General features: G+C 34.9%; 1 protein-coding gene across 1 annotated transcript; it reads right to left on the reverse strand.

Annotated features, from left to right (window-relative positions):
* Positions 1-1121: 1121 nt before the first annotated feature.
* LOC149568243 (CBL-interacting protein kinase 23-like) lies at positions 1122-16668 on the reverse strand. Its single transcript, XM_089821240.1, has 14 exons — positions 16313-16668; positions 15020-15082; positions 14764-14835; positions 13903-14010; positions 13632-13712; positions 12094-12147; positions 11803-11928; positions 11606-11695; positions 11333-11455; positions 3890-4009; positions 3494-3607; positions 1808-1864; positions 1528-1602; positions 1122-1424 (listed from the first exon to the last, which is right to left on the reverse strand). Exons 1-14 carry the CDS (start codon positions 16487-16489, stop codon positions 1353-1355), a joined length of 1332 nt encoding a protein of 443 aa, XP_089677366.1. The 5' UTR covers positions 16490-16668; the 3' UTR covers positions 1122-1352.
* Between the last annotated feature and the right edge of the window lie 719 nt (positions 16669-17387).

The raw sequence follows: 17387 nt of genomic DNA on the forward strand, positions 1-17387 counted from the left end.
TAAACCAAATGTTTTTAGATTAAGAGCTTCTTATAGTATAGTTAAATCCAGGTTTGTTGATGTTATAAATATATTGCCAAAACGTTTTTATTGTGCACAAGCAAAATTGAATGAAGCAGAAAAAGCCAGCGGAATCAGTCTCCAATGTTTACGTGGAGTTTTGTTTGTTTGCGCGGGTGGCAGTGGCAGAAAGGAGGTGGGGGCCTGTGATGGGGCCTCTGCATTAAGTGGGTGGAATTGGGATTCAAACCCAAGTTACGCTGAACTGTGATTTGTTCCAGGTAGCGAAGTAGAAATCACTGTGCACAGCAGTATTGACATGTGTAAGTGTTATTAAATTCATCCTTATTACTTGTTTATTTTTGTGTTTTTTTCAATTGTAAAAAATCAATAAACACCCAGGAAATTGGTCACTGAACAATTGGAAATTAGAAATTTGGTTGGGATAATTGATTTTAAAAATATATGTACCAAAACATTAGCTTGAACTTTGTAATTTTTCCATTAGAATTAATTGCCAAAACAATAGTTCCCTGCCTAATAACATAACCAAATAAACAAATTCAATATCCAAAATTAACAAAACTTTAATGTGTCATGTGATTGCAGATAAATTCTAACAAAATTGAAAATACCCTCAAATAAAGCTAAATGCATCAGCCATACAAATCACTTGTGGACCTACAACCAAAAGCTTTGATCATTGTCATCACTCTACGATCTCTCGCGAATGTACTTATCCAATGTAAAGTGAGGAAAACAATACTACAAAAAAAAATTACTATTCACAGTCAGAAGCTTGTAATTTTCATTAGACTTTTGTTTGTTCCCATGACAGATAACATTGATAGCATCACTGTCGAAATATGCTTCAACATCGTTTCGGCAAACATTATAGTACAACAAATTTAACTGTTTTAAACAGATCATGGAATGTTGGTTTAACTGTCCAAACAAATCTATGGAATGTTGTCCTCACATTTCATTCTCTCTAGTATTATTCAGACATTTCCAGAAACCAAGTCTTCAAACGGTTGTGTAAGTTCTAATCTGTGATTTTTGCATTATGATTTTGAGTTAAAGCAGAAAAAAGCTCTGAATTAGTAGCACAAGAACCCACCTAATGAAATTGATTGTCATTATCATGTAGTAAACAATTAATACCTGTACAACGTAAGCACACAGCTATTTCGAACACCTACAAACATAAGTTTGTTTAGTTCTTCATTATAAAAGGCATTACAGCCTCAAGTACGCTATAATACAGGCAAAGGTCTGTCTAGATAGATATCAATTAAGTCCTCTCCAATCATATTGAATTTCAAATAGTCCACCCAATCTCTAACATTTAATTATCCCTCCGGTTGGTCTCCCTCGGATGTCCATACAATGTCCTTCAGCGCAGTAGAAAAATTCTTATAGAACTGCACTAGTTAAAGAAACATCATCAGCACCTATACAAGATCCAAACTTTAAATCTATAGCAAGAAATGAAGACATAAAATTTATATTTTCTTAAATAATTACCTTGTTGTATTCTAGTGTATCACCGCCAGCCTTTTTCATTTCCACAACAAAAAGAGAGGGAGAAACTTCGAAAACCTACATATGTTTCGATACAATCTTAGCCAGGGAATACATTGATACTAGGAGAGCAAAAGCAACAGGGTTTGTGTGCACATTCAGTTTGTTACAAGCTTAAAAAACTGAGATTTCAGATTTCTCGGCATTGACTTACAATATTTCTGAATCAAAGCAAATTTTAGGGAACTGCAGAATCTTGAACAAGAAAATAAAATTAACTTACCTCTGTGGCTATAGAAAGATGCCCCTTACGACCTGTTTCAGGTCCCTGTAGCCTCATCTGTGCAAATAGATTAGGAATATCAGATGGATATTGATGCATAATGATTTATGTAAACTGATAAATATTTAAACAATTATGATATTGCTATTAACTGTATAGTTTTTGAGTTAAACTCATTGACCATGTTGCAGGAGTTGTGGTTCACAAGAATCCATCTTACACAAGAATAAATGGAACACTTTAACACTCATTGCATCTAAGTGATGCTCGCAGAAGCATTGGGCCTTTCTAGGTGAATCCTGATAGCAATATCCCAATTTGACTTGCTTGGTAAATATCTCCTACTAATCAATTTATTAATTATTGAAAATAATTTTAGAAAAGAGTAATTCCAGAAAGCTCGTATGTAACAATCGATCTCTCCTCCACGAGAGGGTGACTGTAGATAGCTCAAGGCAAGGACCTATAGGCAATTGTACCTTATGCGATAGAAATCTGGAGAGAAAGCAGTTCAGGGTCTGCTTAATGTCTGTTATATGTACTGTAGTTCTGTATTGATTACAGGTAGGTTGCTCTTCCACATTATTTACAAGAGGCGTTATTGGACATCTGTTCTACTATTTTGTTTTGAAGTCTCGAGAAAAGAAAAAAATCGTGGAGACTTCTGTTCAAGGCCTCTTTCATGGGGCATCATGTTTGCTAGAGTCGGCTCAGGAATAATTCTGAACCAAGATTTGATTTTTTCTCTGGTTAAATGCACAGTCAGTGTCTTAGAAGAAGTATTTATACAGCTGCAGCATGGCTGTGAGGTTTGCCTAGGATGGTAGCATTATGTTTACAAAATCAAACAAAAAAAACATTTCGTTAAATTTAAGGGACATATTTTGTTGCCCGAATATCTTTACTGGTGGTATGCAGTCGCAGCATGACTATGAATCATGGAATCACTGATAAATGCATAGGTTCTTATGGGTACTATAGATTCTAATTTCTTAAACTATGGCCTCTAATCTCTTTCAACCATTGCTACAGGTCAGAGACTTTCTGATGAAGATCAATATTCAAAGTTTATAGGCCCCACACTCTCTCATTAACTCCTGTAGCCATGGCATTGCCTTTCCCTGTATAGTTTGTTAACAGATAAGGATCTGCAAGACTAGGCAGATTCAATTCAATCTCAGCTTTTTTCTTAAAAGCAAGAATATCGTTTCAAAAAAATGCTACTCGAGCTCAATGCATTAAATTTCTGGGGAGCTTTGACCTGAGCCTGTGCTTGGATCCTTAAAGAGTTCAAAACAGTCGAAGAAACCATTTCCAGTGAATATAAATATTCAAGTTTGTAAGCACAAGGGTCTTTTGATAACCCATGCAGACACTTTATCCTTCACTGCATGCTGCTGATAGAGTCAAAAACTGACAGATGCAATCATTCTCATACTGATCCCACCAATTTTTTGCTGGAAAACTATCATTTCAACCAAAGTTTCCTGTCAAGCTCACCACATCACAAACTCCTCCTTCACAAGGAAATGTGAACATGACATTGGTACTACAGACTGTTTGTTAAAAGAAAAATATTTGACCTGGACGGATAAGACAGGTTGGTTAATATGGCCGAGATCAGACATCACCAAATCAACTACTAAGACCATACTAAAACTAAGAATCTTAGGGAAAAAACATAACCTTGTAATCTCTTCTTTTAACATTGAAACCAAGAGGCTTTACATGCTCCTCCATTTTTGTGATGATCTCAGTAGCTGGATACTTGGACGTGAAGTGTACCTCCTGTTTAACATTCTGCACAATACACATCAAAATCACTCTAGTGTTTGAGACCTAAAAGACTCAGTAGATTAAAATATTCAAGAAAAAAGGAACAGTTCTATGTGGGTATGGTACAGGTTATATTTCTTAATAGACTGGGTTATATTTCTTAATAGATTTTTCTTTCAACAGTGATTTTTAGCATTTACTTCAATAATACCACGCCAAAAGAAAAATGACTCAGCCTTAAATAAAAAAATTTAAATTAACATTTCTCAAAACAGAGAAATTTAAAATACTCAAAAATTAGCATACCTTATTTTTCTCAAACAGACCAGATAGATTGAGCCCTTTCGATAAGGAAATAAGGTCAAATGCATTCATAAGAGAGGGCTTTGTCCCCTTTGGTTCCTTCTGTTCTACAATAAGGTTTTCCTGTGTTTGATAAAGTTAGCATCTTGTGACAATTTCTGACAAGACATTTATCAACACTCACTATAGTAGTTCTAAAAGTACACCTGCCAGACCCAGTCTACTCCATACAAAAAAAATTTAAAAATTCAAAGAAGACACAACTTGCAGATAATGTACTGGAACAATGAAACTATGATTTCTTATTTACAGATGTATTTTTAAGCCCAAGTAATTCTTCACAGTAACTGGCTATTAATGCACAAATGACTTTTGCACAAGTATAAAAAATTGCATTCAAGTCCCCTTGTAGTATAAAAAATGTACGTATTGTGTACACCTCATCGAGGCTTCCAGACATAGGAAAGCTATAACTGCCCCAATGAATTTTCAATTTCCATAAATTTGTAATAAAGAATTTGCAGTCATTATCATTGGAGCTAACTAACAAGCTACTTTCCAAATACAGGTCTTCTATCTGATTTCGGGCATCCTACCTTCACATAATTGATCATTGAGACTTCAAGAAGATGGCAATATACTAGTAAGGCACTGGAATGGTTAGAATGTTGTTTCCCACTGACCTTGTTAGTAATCACATTTGGTTATTCCTGCTGTCTGACCTCAAGAGTGGAGGCATGAATATGAGGTCCAATTTGCAGGTATTTTGCACAGAGATTAAGTACTCTGCCGATTGAAGATCAATTTGAGCAACAAATTATTTTTTTAAACTAATCAGTGCAGAGTATTTTATCCGGGCAAAATTATATAATTATATAAATGTTTCATATCGCGAGTGCAAACAAAGGGGATGGATTTAAACTTCCAAAGTAATAATTTACAGTGCTCTGGGATTTTGACACTTAAACCTTATCTAACTTTGATTTCATATTGGTAAACAGGCAATGTGAAATAAAGAGGATTTGGAGAAACAGTAGAAAAAGTAATATTGTTTGGAGAAACAGTAGAAAAAATAATATTGAAGACTACTGCAATATCCAAGACAAGTTCTTCTATTTAGCCAGGTATGAAATCACTAATGAAGATGCAGGAGGAAGTGGATGCTGTAAACAAGAAACAGAAAAGAGAAGAGGATGTTAGAACAGAGGAATTTAAAATATATTGCCAATGTAATTTGAACCCACTACTTACATAACATCTGTGTATGCTAACAACAAATGAAGAGAGATGTGGCTTCAACAGAGAGTTGTCAGGAGCATGGAGGAAGATCATGGTCAAGCTATAAACACACATGATACTGGTAAAATGCTTTTCACTTGGTTGAGCATGGATGTGCTAAGATAGAAGGACCCTGTATAATAAAAATTCTGATATGGTGTTTTTTCACACATACTCGTTGCTCTGCACGTATGAAAGTTCAAAAGCACAAATCTAAAAAAAGAATATGCGCTGAAATCTATCTATTTTTTGTTGTTCTCTTAGGTGTAATGGTCATATAATGGTAATATATCTGCATCAAACGCATCCATTGTGACTTTCCTCCTACAAAAATACTTTGTAAAACACATCTATCATAAATCGCCCTATATTTACCTTGGAGAGCATTTGCCTTGTAGAGCAGTATTAAAGCAACTACTCTAAATAGTGGAAGACCAAGGATACTTATGGAGATGGTATAAATTGAATACAGCTAGAGTGAAGGCATTCATATTCTTTACATCAATAGGTATAATATTAATAGATGAATATAAGTACATGTGTGGATAAAATGGAGTTTTCTGAGGAAATTGGGATAAATTATGTTTGATCAGTTTTTTCATGCTTAAATCACATTTAAATTGTTTGGATCTTTTGCCACTTTTGATGTTCCCCTTTAAATTTTTTAGATAATATAGTTGGGCTCCACATCTAGATTATGTATAGATGGTGATACATTGTCAGAATGTCATAGGTGCATGGGTGATCAAATTCACTAGCAGAATCAGAAACCCAAAACATAACGATGGAGAGTATATAAAGAAATATGCTTCCTTGCACAGTATATAAAGAAATATGCTCGCTTGTACAGTATATAAAGAAATATACTCCCAATCTGAAACCAGCATTTAATTTGGCCCGCAATTCACAATTGACACAAACCAACGTATGGTTCAGATGAATGCACTACATAATACACCTAGTGTGGCATGATGAATGCATCATAGAATAACAAGGTTTTCCCCTAAGTTCACACATTTGAATTGCATATCGCATGGAAAAAGCTACAAGGGCACTAAAGAAAGTTGATAGCACAACTAGAATCGACACATTGGTTAATTCAACCAAAAGATAATTCTTATTTTCCAAACAAATAACATAATATTTCTTCTTTATTTACCTCTTTTCAATATATCCTAGTGACATATCGCTTAACTTCAAATTAACAAAATTTGAAAAAGGTGTAATTTTCTTTGAAGGTTTGAGACTTTGACTCATCTCAAAGGCTTTTTTGATCTTAGTGATGGAAGTTTCACCCCTCAACCCCATGTTGTATTTTTACAAGGAGCACATCCAGGGTGCTGCCTCCAAACCCTCACAAGATGCACCACCCCTTACCCAATTGGAGGTACTGCCCCCTCAACCTTGCTTACAACTTCATATAGTCAACCAAGAACAATAGGATTACCTCTTAAGGATCAGATAAGTTGGTAGCCATGCATAGTGCCTTGGGTCTTTGAGATCGATGCATTTCTAAGTATTGTTGGACTCCAATGCAGTAGGATGTTAGTTGCATAGATTGACTATTGGCAGAGTACCCTCCAAGTTGCAAAAACTAGCTGACTTTTCTGGCTTTGTGAGTTTTTATGACTTTTACTGGTGCCAAAAACTTACAGAATTTTTGGCAAGAACTTGTTTAGTACTTGCTGACTTTTTGTTAAAAACTCGGTCATAGTTTTATAAGTTTATAACAGCAGTTAAAGGCAAAAAACGGCCCAAATCAGTTTCATTTCTCATTTCTTCACTTGTATTTTTCTGAGAGAGGAAAAGTCTTCCAAACACTTGCAAACTGATTTTGATCGATTTGAAGCAGACCTGAGGCGAGTTTGAAGCACATTTGTAGCAGGGTTGGAGCAAAGTTTTTGAAGAGGATGAGATCAATGATTTGAAGAGGCGGACCATGGAGGAGGACGCATGTAAGTGTGCATGTATGTGAACGTATGAAGGTGTAAAAAATCGTATTTGAAGAATGATGTAAAAATCATACCAAGCCCCCAAGGCTAAAGCACTCTAACCACCTTCAAGATGCCTTTGCAACTCCATGTTTGATATATTTTCCTTTGAATGCTTTATCGAAGAATGATAGCCTCACTTGCAATGAAGAATAAGAAACTAGCCTTTGTTTCCACTTTGCAATTGCTTTAAGTCAGATTGGGGTGTCCATGCTTACTTTCTCCTTGCTCCCTCATACCATGTCATGTAATCTTATGTGCAAATAGGGGATTGAATGCCTTTTTATAGTGGATTTTTAGAATAATCATGAAATTACATTGCTAGGGCCAACTAGACAAACATGATTTTAATGGGAGTGTTAAATAGCTACAAGCCCAGAATCACTAGAAGTACCAAGACTAAGTCAACCTAGTTTGGATCAGGTCAACTTAGGTGGACCTGGTCTGAAGGTTGACCTTTAGGGTCTTCTTGTCTAGATTCCAAACTAATAGATGTTCAGTGGTGGAATATGTGTCCTAGACTATCATTCGAAGATCCAATCTAGGGTTTTCGCATCCTAGGAAGAGAGGGTACTAATAGATTAGGTCTAGGATCCATGATTGAGGGAAATCAAGGAGGATTAGTTAGGTCCTACCCCAATTTTACCTAAGGGAAGGAGAGAAAGGATGTGAGGTGTGCGTTGAAGATGTAAACATAAAATGAAAAACACACTAAAGAGTCCAGCTAAAAGGTCTTAAATTGAAGTGTGCCCAATTTAATATGGTACACCTAGTTGCCCACATTCCAAAATCATCGTCATACTTGTTGAAATTAGGTGCTTCATTCCTATACATCTTGAGATCTTTTCCCAAAGTAGATAGGCTTCCAAATGAAGGATCAAAGATTTGATACCAATTTTATGTATATGATTGATTAATTAGGGGAGGAGGGGGTTAATAAGTAATCAATAAATTTCCCTTCTTTTAACACCTTTCAATACTATTTACCAATAAGATTTAGTTCTCCCTATAACACTATTATTAGTTAAGTGCATAAACATTCACACATAACAGTTAAAGCATTCACATAATAGTAACATAAATATTTACCTCATGGAAACCCAATTTGGGTTTAAAACATGGTATGAGAATGGTAGTAAAAAATGTTATACTATTTTAGAATATGCTATGTTAAGAGCTTGCTTGATTAAGGGTTATAAAACATTGTCAATTGTACGTTGTTAAAGGATTTTCCTCTAGATATGTTAGGATCTTTAATCTTTTGGGAATAACCTTGCGAAAGGATTTCAACACTCTAATCTAAGTACGTTGCCATGTTAAAGGTTTTACAATAGACCAATTAAAGCCACCCTTTACATGCTGGATGACATTGAGTTGAATGAGTAGTCACTACTAGTGTTAGGAGAAGCTAGAGGTAGAGCTATATCTAGGATTGAGGACAAGCCACAAATTGAGTTAGACATACCAGGCAAGAAGGCAACCATGGCCAGTGTAGACTTCTAATATTAGACCCTCTAGTTCTACCTCTCCCTTTGTTTTTATTAGAGCTGTGAAGAGGAAAGATGTAAAACTAATGATGTATTTACTTCTAGTTTTACATAAATTATTTATTATTTTGCTTCCAGCCATGAGTCTTCCTCAAGAGAATGCAATTTTGTACCCACTTTGTATTTAAATATATCTAGAGTAAGCTTTTTTGTTTTATGTTCTCATTTATTGACTCATTGGATGTATCTTCTCATTGAATTTTGCAAAAAAAGCATCTCTAATTAAATTTAAGCAATTTTTTAAGTTATCGAGTTTTTGCTGAAAACTGGCTGAGTTTTCCCCAAATTAATTTTCCGGACCTTGGCGAGTTTTTGGCTTTGGCGAGTTTTCCGACTATGGTTAGTTGTATATATTTCACACAAGTGGACAAGGAGACATAGGAGGAAATGCCTGGAATTCCACTAGATTCATTGTGGCATTTACGCAGACTTGAGGCTTCAATTTTGATGTAAAGAGCAAATGCTAATTAGATGCAGTGGTATAATTTTTTTAATGAATATGTCAGTTTTTAGTAGAAACTTGTATCATTTTGACATTCTTTCGTAATTTTTATAAAAATGCATATGCACATCAAAGACTGAAATAATCAAATTTTGATAACTTGTTTGCCAATTATTAAAATTTTAATCAAGTCTAATGCTATGCATTGAGGTTGTGTAATGTATCTGATGAATGTCTCATAATTATTACTATATGATCATTTAAAATTTTCTATATTTTAAAATTTTCCGTATATTTAAACTACCCCTTGCTAGCCTCAAAAATGACCTTCAAGAAAAATTGTCCCAAAAGCATGACGCCCAGTCCCAGAAACTTGGTATAACATAGATGAGTACCTGTTATCGTTTATGCATCATGTAGTTTACTGATCATCAACAAGAAGAATCTAAGTTCCAAAATTCACTGAGTAAAATTTCGTTTTTATCTCTATATCTTTAAGCTATTAAAATGCCTCTAAATTTATATATAGTATATTTGTCTCTCTTTTTTTAGATTTTTCTATCTTTTCCAAAAATCTAACCTTTTCTTTTTTTTCTGAATTTTTGAAAAAGGTTTATACTTTTGGTCTGCCGATTTTCTCTTAAATGATTTTTGCTGATCTAGCTACATATTCTGTGCTTGATACAGTACTTGAATAAGTTGTGTTTTCATGTAAATCTATTTCTGTCCCAAAATATGTCAAAGCAAATTTATTGATCCTACTATCAATTTGTATTTGTAGGGAACCCTACGCAGTCAAGCACCACTCAACCCTTCTAGGCATGGCCTTGCTCCTCCGCACAGTCATAAGTATTTAAGAATGATATTATAAAAAATGGGTAAATAAATTAATGAAACATTAACTAAAAAATTAATTTCCGTAAAGGATGAACCCCAAAAACAGATTTTATTTTGCAATGAAACATAGTTGTGCACCGCATTATCCAACAATATTAAAGTTTCCAATATTTCATAAGAGTGGAATGTGATTTATTCATAGCATTGTTATGGAAATTGTGTAGGGAAAGCTGTAAGGATAGCTTGAACGTTGTAGAAATAAGAATAACAAGGCCATCAGTACCAACCAGACAATTCTCCTACATGCAAATATTATATTATTCTACTAATGGAAGAGGATATTGCAGACTACAGATTGAGTGAATTCAGTGATATTGAGAATGAACTCTTTCAGAGACTGAACTTGGTACCACCACTTATGTGTCCATTTTTAACAGAATTTTTAGAGAAGCCACAGTAAATTTGAAATATATAAAGAAACTTGACAGCGTGTCTACTCTTTCGGCCTAGAGCGGTGAAAAAAGGGCACCTCATCATGTCTCCTTATTCACTCCTCACTATAGTTAAAAACTTAAGGTCCGTGAAAGTTGAAATGCTATAAATGTTTCCTTATCATATGCCTAGCAGCCAAAATATATTATGATTATGCTGTTATCTAATCTTTTATTTACTTACAAGATACTAACACTTTAATTAGTCATGTATACATGTATGTACTTATTTCATGGTTGCGGGATTTGTATTCAAGCATAATGAAAGAGATTTCCTACTTGTTAAGATAACTTTCTAACCCTAGCTCTTGCAATTGTGTTGAAGAAACTTAATTAGGACAATCCCGAAAAGGGGCATGGCAGTCCATGTAATTCCTGTGATATGTCAGAAAATAAATACAATGGCAATCAGAAACAACATGGGCGTATCAAAATGAATCATAAAATGCAAAAAGGATGTCAATGAAGGTACTGAATAAATGCATGAGAAAAGATAATATTAAAATACAGTTTTTTAACAGAATAAGAATTGGAGCCATAAGCTAATACTTAAAGTCCTTTCCATTCCATCAATATTTAGGTAGGAATGAGCAGTCAATTTAGGTATGGAAAACAAATATTTGATAATATAGCAATAAACAAAGAATCCATTATTATCACAAAATTCTTAACTAGACTTAGCATTCACTGGCTGCAAAAATTGGACTAGATAAGTGCTTAGCATAAGACAAAACCTCATGTTGAGATATGATAATGCAAAAAAAGATGCAATTTGTTTTACTTTTCTCAATTCAATTTTCAGCAATGTCACCCTCAAATTTCCACAAAAAACAAGATAATGCATAAATGTAAGCACTTACAACAGAATCACAAAATACTGCATCAATGTCATCAAGGTTGGTATCTCTTTCCTCTTGAAATTTGACTGGAATATATCCTTTCTTGAACCAAGAGTTTTCTAATAACTCAGGAATCGTAATGCGCTGCCACATAAAAAAAGGGAAGGTCAAACAGATATCAATAAATTACTGGTTCTCAGAAACAGAGAACCAAGAAGGGAAAATAACTTTCAGTCTAATGAATGAAATACATTGTTGAAGTACAATAATACAATATCTCAATTAAAAACTCACATTTTTAGGATTTGGCTCGAGTATTCTCAGAATTATTTTCCGGGCAGCTAAAGAAAACCAATTTGGACAAGTAAAGTCTGCTTTGTATATCTACAAAACAGATGGAAAAGAAATACCGTTGATCATAGAACTATTTCAATCTAGAAGAAGGCTCCTTCCCTGCCAAGAAAACTAGCTTGCTGCAAAATAAAATGAACCTTCTTATAAAGGGCCACAATGTTAGATTCGTCAAATGGTAAATAGCCTGCCATAAGAACAAAAAGTATGACTCCACATGACCACAGATCAGCCTTGGCACCATCATATCCCTTGTCTACAATAACCTGAAAAACAGAGGATTCATAAACACTCCATGCATATCTTATTTTATAAAGATTTATTTTTTCTCTAAATTGTGTGCCTAGTCACATCATTTGTGTTATTAAAACAAATCTGTGTGATAAATTGCTCATAAAACACAAAAGTAAGAGGGGAAAAGTTGATCCAACCTCAGGAGCAACATAGTTGGGGGTTCCACATGTAGTATGCAGCAATCCATCTTCCTGCAAGGATATAACACTCATTCTTTCAGTACCATAATAAACATGCAATATTAAGGTTTTGAATGGGAAATTAATTCGACCAAAAAGTTTTTTATTGTGTTATTTATAAAAAGGGCAGGCTGAAAGATCAGATTTCACGTTAAACAGTCTAGCAGACTGTATAATAAATTTTAACAACTAAACATGCAAATCTAATTTGGCAACTGTGCAAGTGCATAGATATAAATAAATTTGAAAAGCTGCCAATGGAAGCATGGTGTCTCATTTAATGATGATGACTTTTTTATTTCTACCGAGATTCAAAACCCCACTGGGACATTGAACTCATGGATTTAAACAACATTGATGCAATAGGAATAGTTGCCCCAGATGTGCCCTCTCTGACTTGGGCCAGGTTAAAAATTCCCAAGTTAACATCATTAAAAAAAGGAACTCAGAAAAAGCTTTCCAACCTCGTAACTAATATAAATAGGACGAAAATGCAAATCCAAAAGTCATAGCTCAATATCCGGATTTCCTATGCCCTGTGGCTTACCTCAGTTATGAGAAGAAAGATAGCCAGGTGTGTACAACTTTTATGATAATATTGATGCAATGGGAATAGTTGCCCCAGTTATGCCCTCTCTGGCTTGGGCCAGGCTAAAAATTCCCAAGTTAACATCATTAGAAAAAGGAACTCAGAAAAAGCTTTCCAACCTAGTAACTAATATAAATAGGATGAAAATGCAAATCCATAAGTCCTAGCTCAATATCCGGATTTTCTATGCCCTGTGGCTTACCTCAGTTATGAGAAGAAAGGTAGCCAGGTGTGTACAACTTTTATTAATTTAGGAGACTTGAATAGTATTTGGAATTTGTTCAAACTTCAAACAATGTGAAACAAACCTTCGACTGTCTTAGGAGAAATTGCTACATCCCTAAAGCTCTGAATATGCACATGCCAATAACTATAATCTGTGTGGGTTTCCATATAAGATAAGGATAAAACTATTTCACCATGCAAAATCTGATGGTATTTATCTAACATGTGATGATTATTTGTGGTAATGCACATGCTTGTGTTTTTTGAGAAATTGAAACCAATAAGAAGCAGCAAATAGATGGTTTCTGTGTACAAGGATGACACTTTTCTGCTATGCTCCTTGGAGATGCGTCCCCTGCCCTAAATGATACCAACACTGAGTGCCTAGGGAGATGCATCCCCATCCCTTATCCTTTTTAATCAATATCTGATGTCAAAAAAATTGCAAGGCATGCCTAGGTTATTGTTAAAAGACTGAATAATTGAGCCCTATAGCTGCTCTCTGATTTTGAGCATAAGTTTATCCTGGAACAGAATTACTGAATTACAAACTAATAAATGAAAATCATTCAAAGATGAAGAAAAGGTAAAGGTATAAATTTTCAGGCATCATTGAAGTTCACCATAATAGAGCATTCTGTGTCCACTGAAAGAACTACCACTACAGTAGACTTCTTATTACCTTAACTTGCTGTGAGAGAGCACTCAGACCAAAATCCGAGATCTTCAGATTTCCCTTTGAATCTAAAAGAAGGTTCTCTGGCTGGAGATCATATTAAAGTACAGATCAAGACAAATTTCCTTCAACAATCATGAATCATGATTAATAATACTCGGAAAAATTCATTAAAATATTTTACTGTTAATGTATTTCTCCTGCAAAATAGAAGCCATATCAAAATCTTGAACTCATATGGTATAAAAGTTGATGATACCAGATCGCTTTCTCATACCTTGAGATCTCGATGATAAACCCCTCTGCTGTGACAAAAATCAACTGCATTTATAAGCTGCTGAAAATATTTTCTAGCATCATCTTCTTTGAGCTTCTGTTGTTGAGCCTGGTATTAAAAAAAATTATCGAATGGCATTAGAAACTTTACTAGCAGTGGTAACAAACATGTAGAAACTAGCACATAGTGACATATGGGAAGAAACCATGAGGACAACCACGGTTTGCAGGTAGAGTTATCTCAAAAAAAAAAGAATGAAGATCTGGGTCTCTTTGCAGCATGATAAATCGCGAGTACATATGAAAAGGAAAGGTAAAAACTCAATAATAAGATTAAATTTCAAAAAGATAGGAAAGTACTCTACATGTGAACAGTAACTAAATTTTTGCTAGAGTTTAACAGGACATACTGAAAACTACTATAGATCCGTATCTTAAGGGTCAACTTTAACAACCTTCATCCTTGTGTCTTTAAGACTGTTTTTCAGATTCTTAACAATAAGCAGTACAATTGAGGCCAGGCAATAATTTACATACACCTATGCAGCTGATTGATGCCCTGAAACCAAATTGGAGAAAAGGCATCTAAAGGTGTTGCAAGCACATGCTAGCTCGCAGGAGATCCGAAACAGAGGAAGAAATGGGAAATTCCTCACAGGATGAAGCTAATGAGATTAGTAGAAGTAGCTGAGTGTTTACTTGTTGTAGATACAATTAATACAAAGGCAACAACGTTGGCAATGAAAAAATAGAAAACAATAAGTATAGCTACATTAAACTTTTGTAAGAAACTCATCAATTTTATTAACCTCAAGATTAGAGCTTACAATTTTATCTATAAAAAAAGAAGGTTAGAGCTTACAATTTTATTAAAAAGCTCTCCGCCGGTGACATACTCGAGAACAAAATATATTTTTGTCTTGCTGGCCATAACCTGCATCCAAAAAAAGGAAAAGGAAATCTTAAGACCACATAATCATCAGAGTCCTCAATAGCATATAAAGTTGCCAGTTACATAAATAATGTGATGCCGCTTATGTTAAAAGAACAACTGATCCTACGGATCCAATATAATCTGAAAAAGTACTTCTAACTAGTGAGTCCATTGTGAAAAGTACCTCGGCAAGCTGTATAATGTTAGGATGTTTAACCAGCCTCATTGTGGAAATCTCTCTCTTAATCTGAAAACAACATAATTTATTAGCCCAACTTTCGATATATAAGAAAACTGACCTTAAAAAATGTAGATACTACAATCGGCACAGAACCTAGCCGAAGCTTAAACAAATAATTCCATCCTCCACGGCCAAAGAAGCACTGAAAATATCAAGCCAGGGTGATGCCATGCTTTCTGAAGCTTTTTGCCTAATTTCTTTTATGTAAACAACTATCCAATAAGGCACTACGATTTTACAGATATAAGACTTCGGATAAACATTTTTTTCAGAGAACTATAAGTATGATAAAATTAGCAATGAAAAGGATTTAGCAGCCGCTAAAAACTTTTACGGTAATGCATCATTTTTGCAGATACTAACCTTAACAGAATCTCAAGATCTGAACCGAGAATTGCACGTTTCGCCAACACCAGGCTTTTAACATCATTTCCGAACTATTACAGGTAATTTTGCCGCTAAGGAAGAAACTATCTTATACCATGGTGTAATTTTTGCAGCTAAGCACTCTGCATCAACTTTGCGGCTTGCCCTTTTGGCGTAAATTATTTAAGAGTGGTAAAATGAGCACTGTGATGGATTTTGCAGCTATCACTAGAAGGCAATGTTTAATTTTCCTAGCCACGTACCTTAACCCAAAAACAAAAAAACCTACAAGTTGAACCAAGAGGAGTGCATTTCGGCTGAAAGGATGAACGCATGCACAATTTTGCAGCGATATTTTGCATTGCAGCTATTCTTTCCTATTATGGCTAGATATTTTTCTTGTGGGCAATGTTGACAGAGGTAAAATCCTCGACAACAGAAAATAGCGAAAATTAAAACAATAAATGCTAGCAATTAGCAGCCTTCAACTATAGAAACTTGTGACAAAAACCAATACACAGCTTTGAAGGTGAGAACCTATACGATCCTGCGAGACAAGACTACAAAAGAAAATACCAGAAATCACAAAAGATTGAAGAAAATAAATATATGTTAAATTAAAAACCTATGATTCGAATCAGGACGACAACATCAACGCTCTATCGTCGTTGTCATGCAATTACTGTAAATTTTCTATCTTCTAACCTTTACATAGCTCTTATATTAATTATTTCTTATACTGGCTTTCTGAGCTCAGAAAGCCAGAGAGATGCAAATTCAGAATGACCAGCCTTACAATTCAAGATAACGTAGATTTTACAACCATGCCTTCATATCTCACAGCTTAATAAACCATGAGAAAAAAGGTACCTGTTCAACCATCTTATCCTTCAATATTCTCTCCTTGTTGAGCACTTTTACGGCGAAATATTCACCCGTCTGTGTATTCCTTGCGAGCCGAACCTTTGCAAATGAGCCTTCTCCAATGACTCTACCGAATTCATATTTTCCAACTCGCGTACGAGCAGTCTCCCCATACTTACTCATTTTTCTTGCTCAAAAAACCTTTAATTTTTTGACGAATTTTTTTTTAAAAACCCAAAGATTTTTTTTAAACAGATCAGTCGCGGGAGTCGGGAGGATCAAAATATCGCCGCCAGATCTCCAAAAAATTGGCCTCAAGATACATATCGACGCTCCTTCAGAAAATCCACTGCAACAACTGCAAATGCAACACCTCCTTGCAGCATTATTTATTCGTACGAAAGAAAAAAACAAGCCAAAAAATTTCCGTGTCTTATCCAAGTGCTTCCCGATCAACTTCCACCACAAGTTACTTTCCAATCTTAGAGAAAACAACCTCTTGGACTCTTGTTCTTTTCATCAAACTCCTCCAACCGCGAATCTCTAAGTGCTGGAACTCCAAATCACAGCATCAAAATGCTTATTTACAGCTCAGATATATTGGCCTCTACAGAGCATGCATATTACAAAGCTTGAAGATCTTCAGTAAAAATAATCCTGATGTATCTTCTGCTAATACCTACTGCAATTCGTGTTGACAATGATAGAAAGCTTTGGAAATGGAATCTTTGAGAGTCGTAAAGATACGGACCCCGTGAGCTCGTTTTCACTGCAAATCACACAGTAGCCAGTAGAGATAGAGAATACATGAGAATTTATGAAGAGAGAGATTATCGCAAAAACTATTTATGAAGCGCCGTGGTTTAATATCTTTGGATAAAGAACCGACCTTGAACAGCTGCTTGATTAAATCGGATTAATTTATTCTGAAAAGATGAAGAAAAGGAAACCAACACGCTTTCTCATGGTCCATCATGGTGCCTATAGCTTATCCAGTTACCTTTTGCATACAGTTTTTGTGGGTCCACTGACGGTTTAGTAATTAGGGGTGCTTTGATTACAAATAATTAAACAAAGATTT

This window comes from Cupressus sempervirens, chromosome 3, assembly GCF_028749045.1.
Source record: "Cupressus sempervirens isolate cs-2001-9-10 chromosome 3, ASM2874904v1, whole genome shotgun sequence".
Lineage (NCBI taxonomy): Eukaryota > Viridiplantae > Streptophyta > Pinopsida > Cupressales > Cupressaceae > Cupressus > Cupressus sempervirens.

Excerpts from the sequence above, each read along its gene's own strand:
- LOC149568243 (XM_089821240.1), bottom strand. The coding sequence starts at position 16,489 with ATGAGTAAGTATGGGGAGACTGCTCGTACGCGAGTTGGAAAATATGAA. Across the intron at positions 14,011-14,763 it reads GAGAGCTTTTTAATAAAATT|GCTCAACAACAGAAGCTCAA; the intron begins GTAAGCTCTAAC and ends TTTTAATACCAG. Across the intron at positions 1,603-1,807 it reads ATCTTTCTATAGCCACAGAG|GTTTTCGAAGTTTCTCCCTC; the intron begins GTAAGTTAATTT and ends AAACATATGTAG.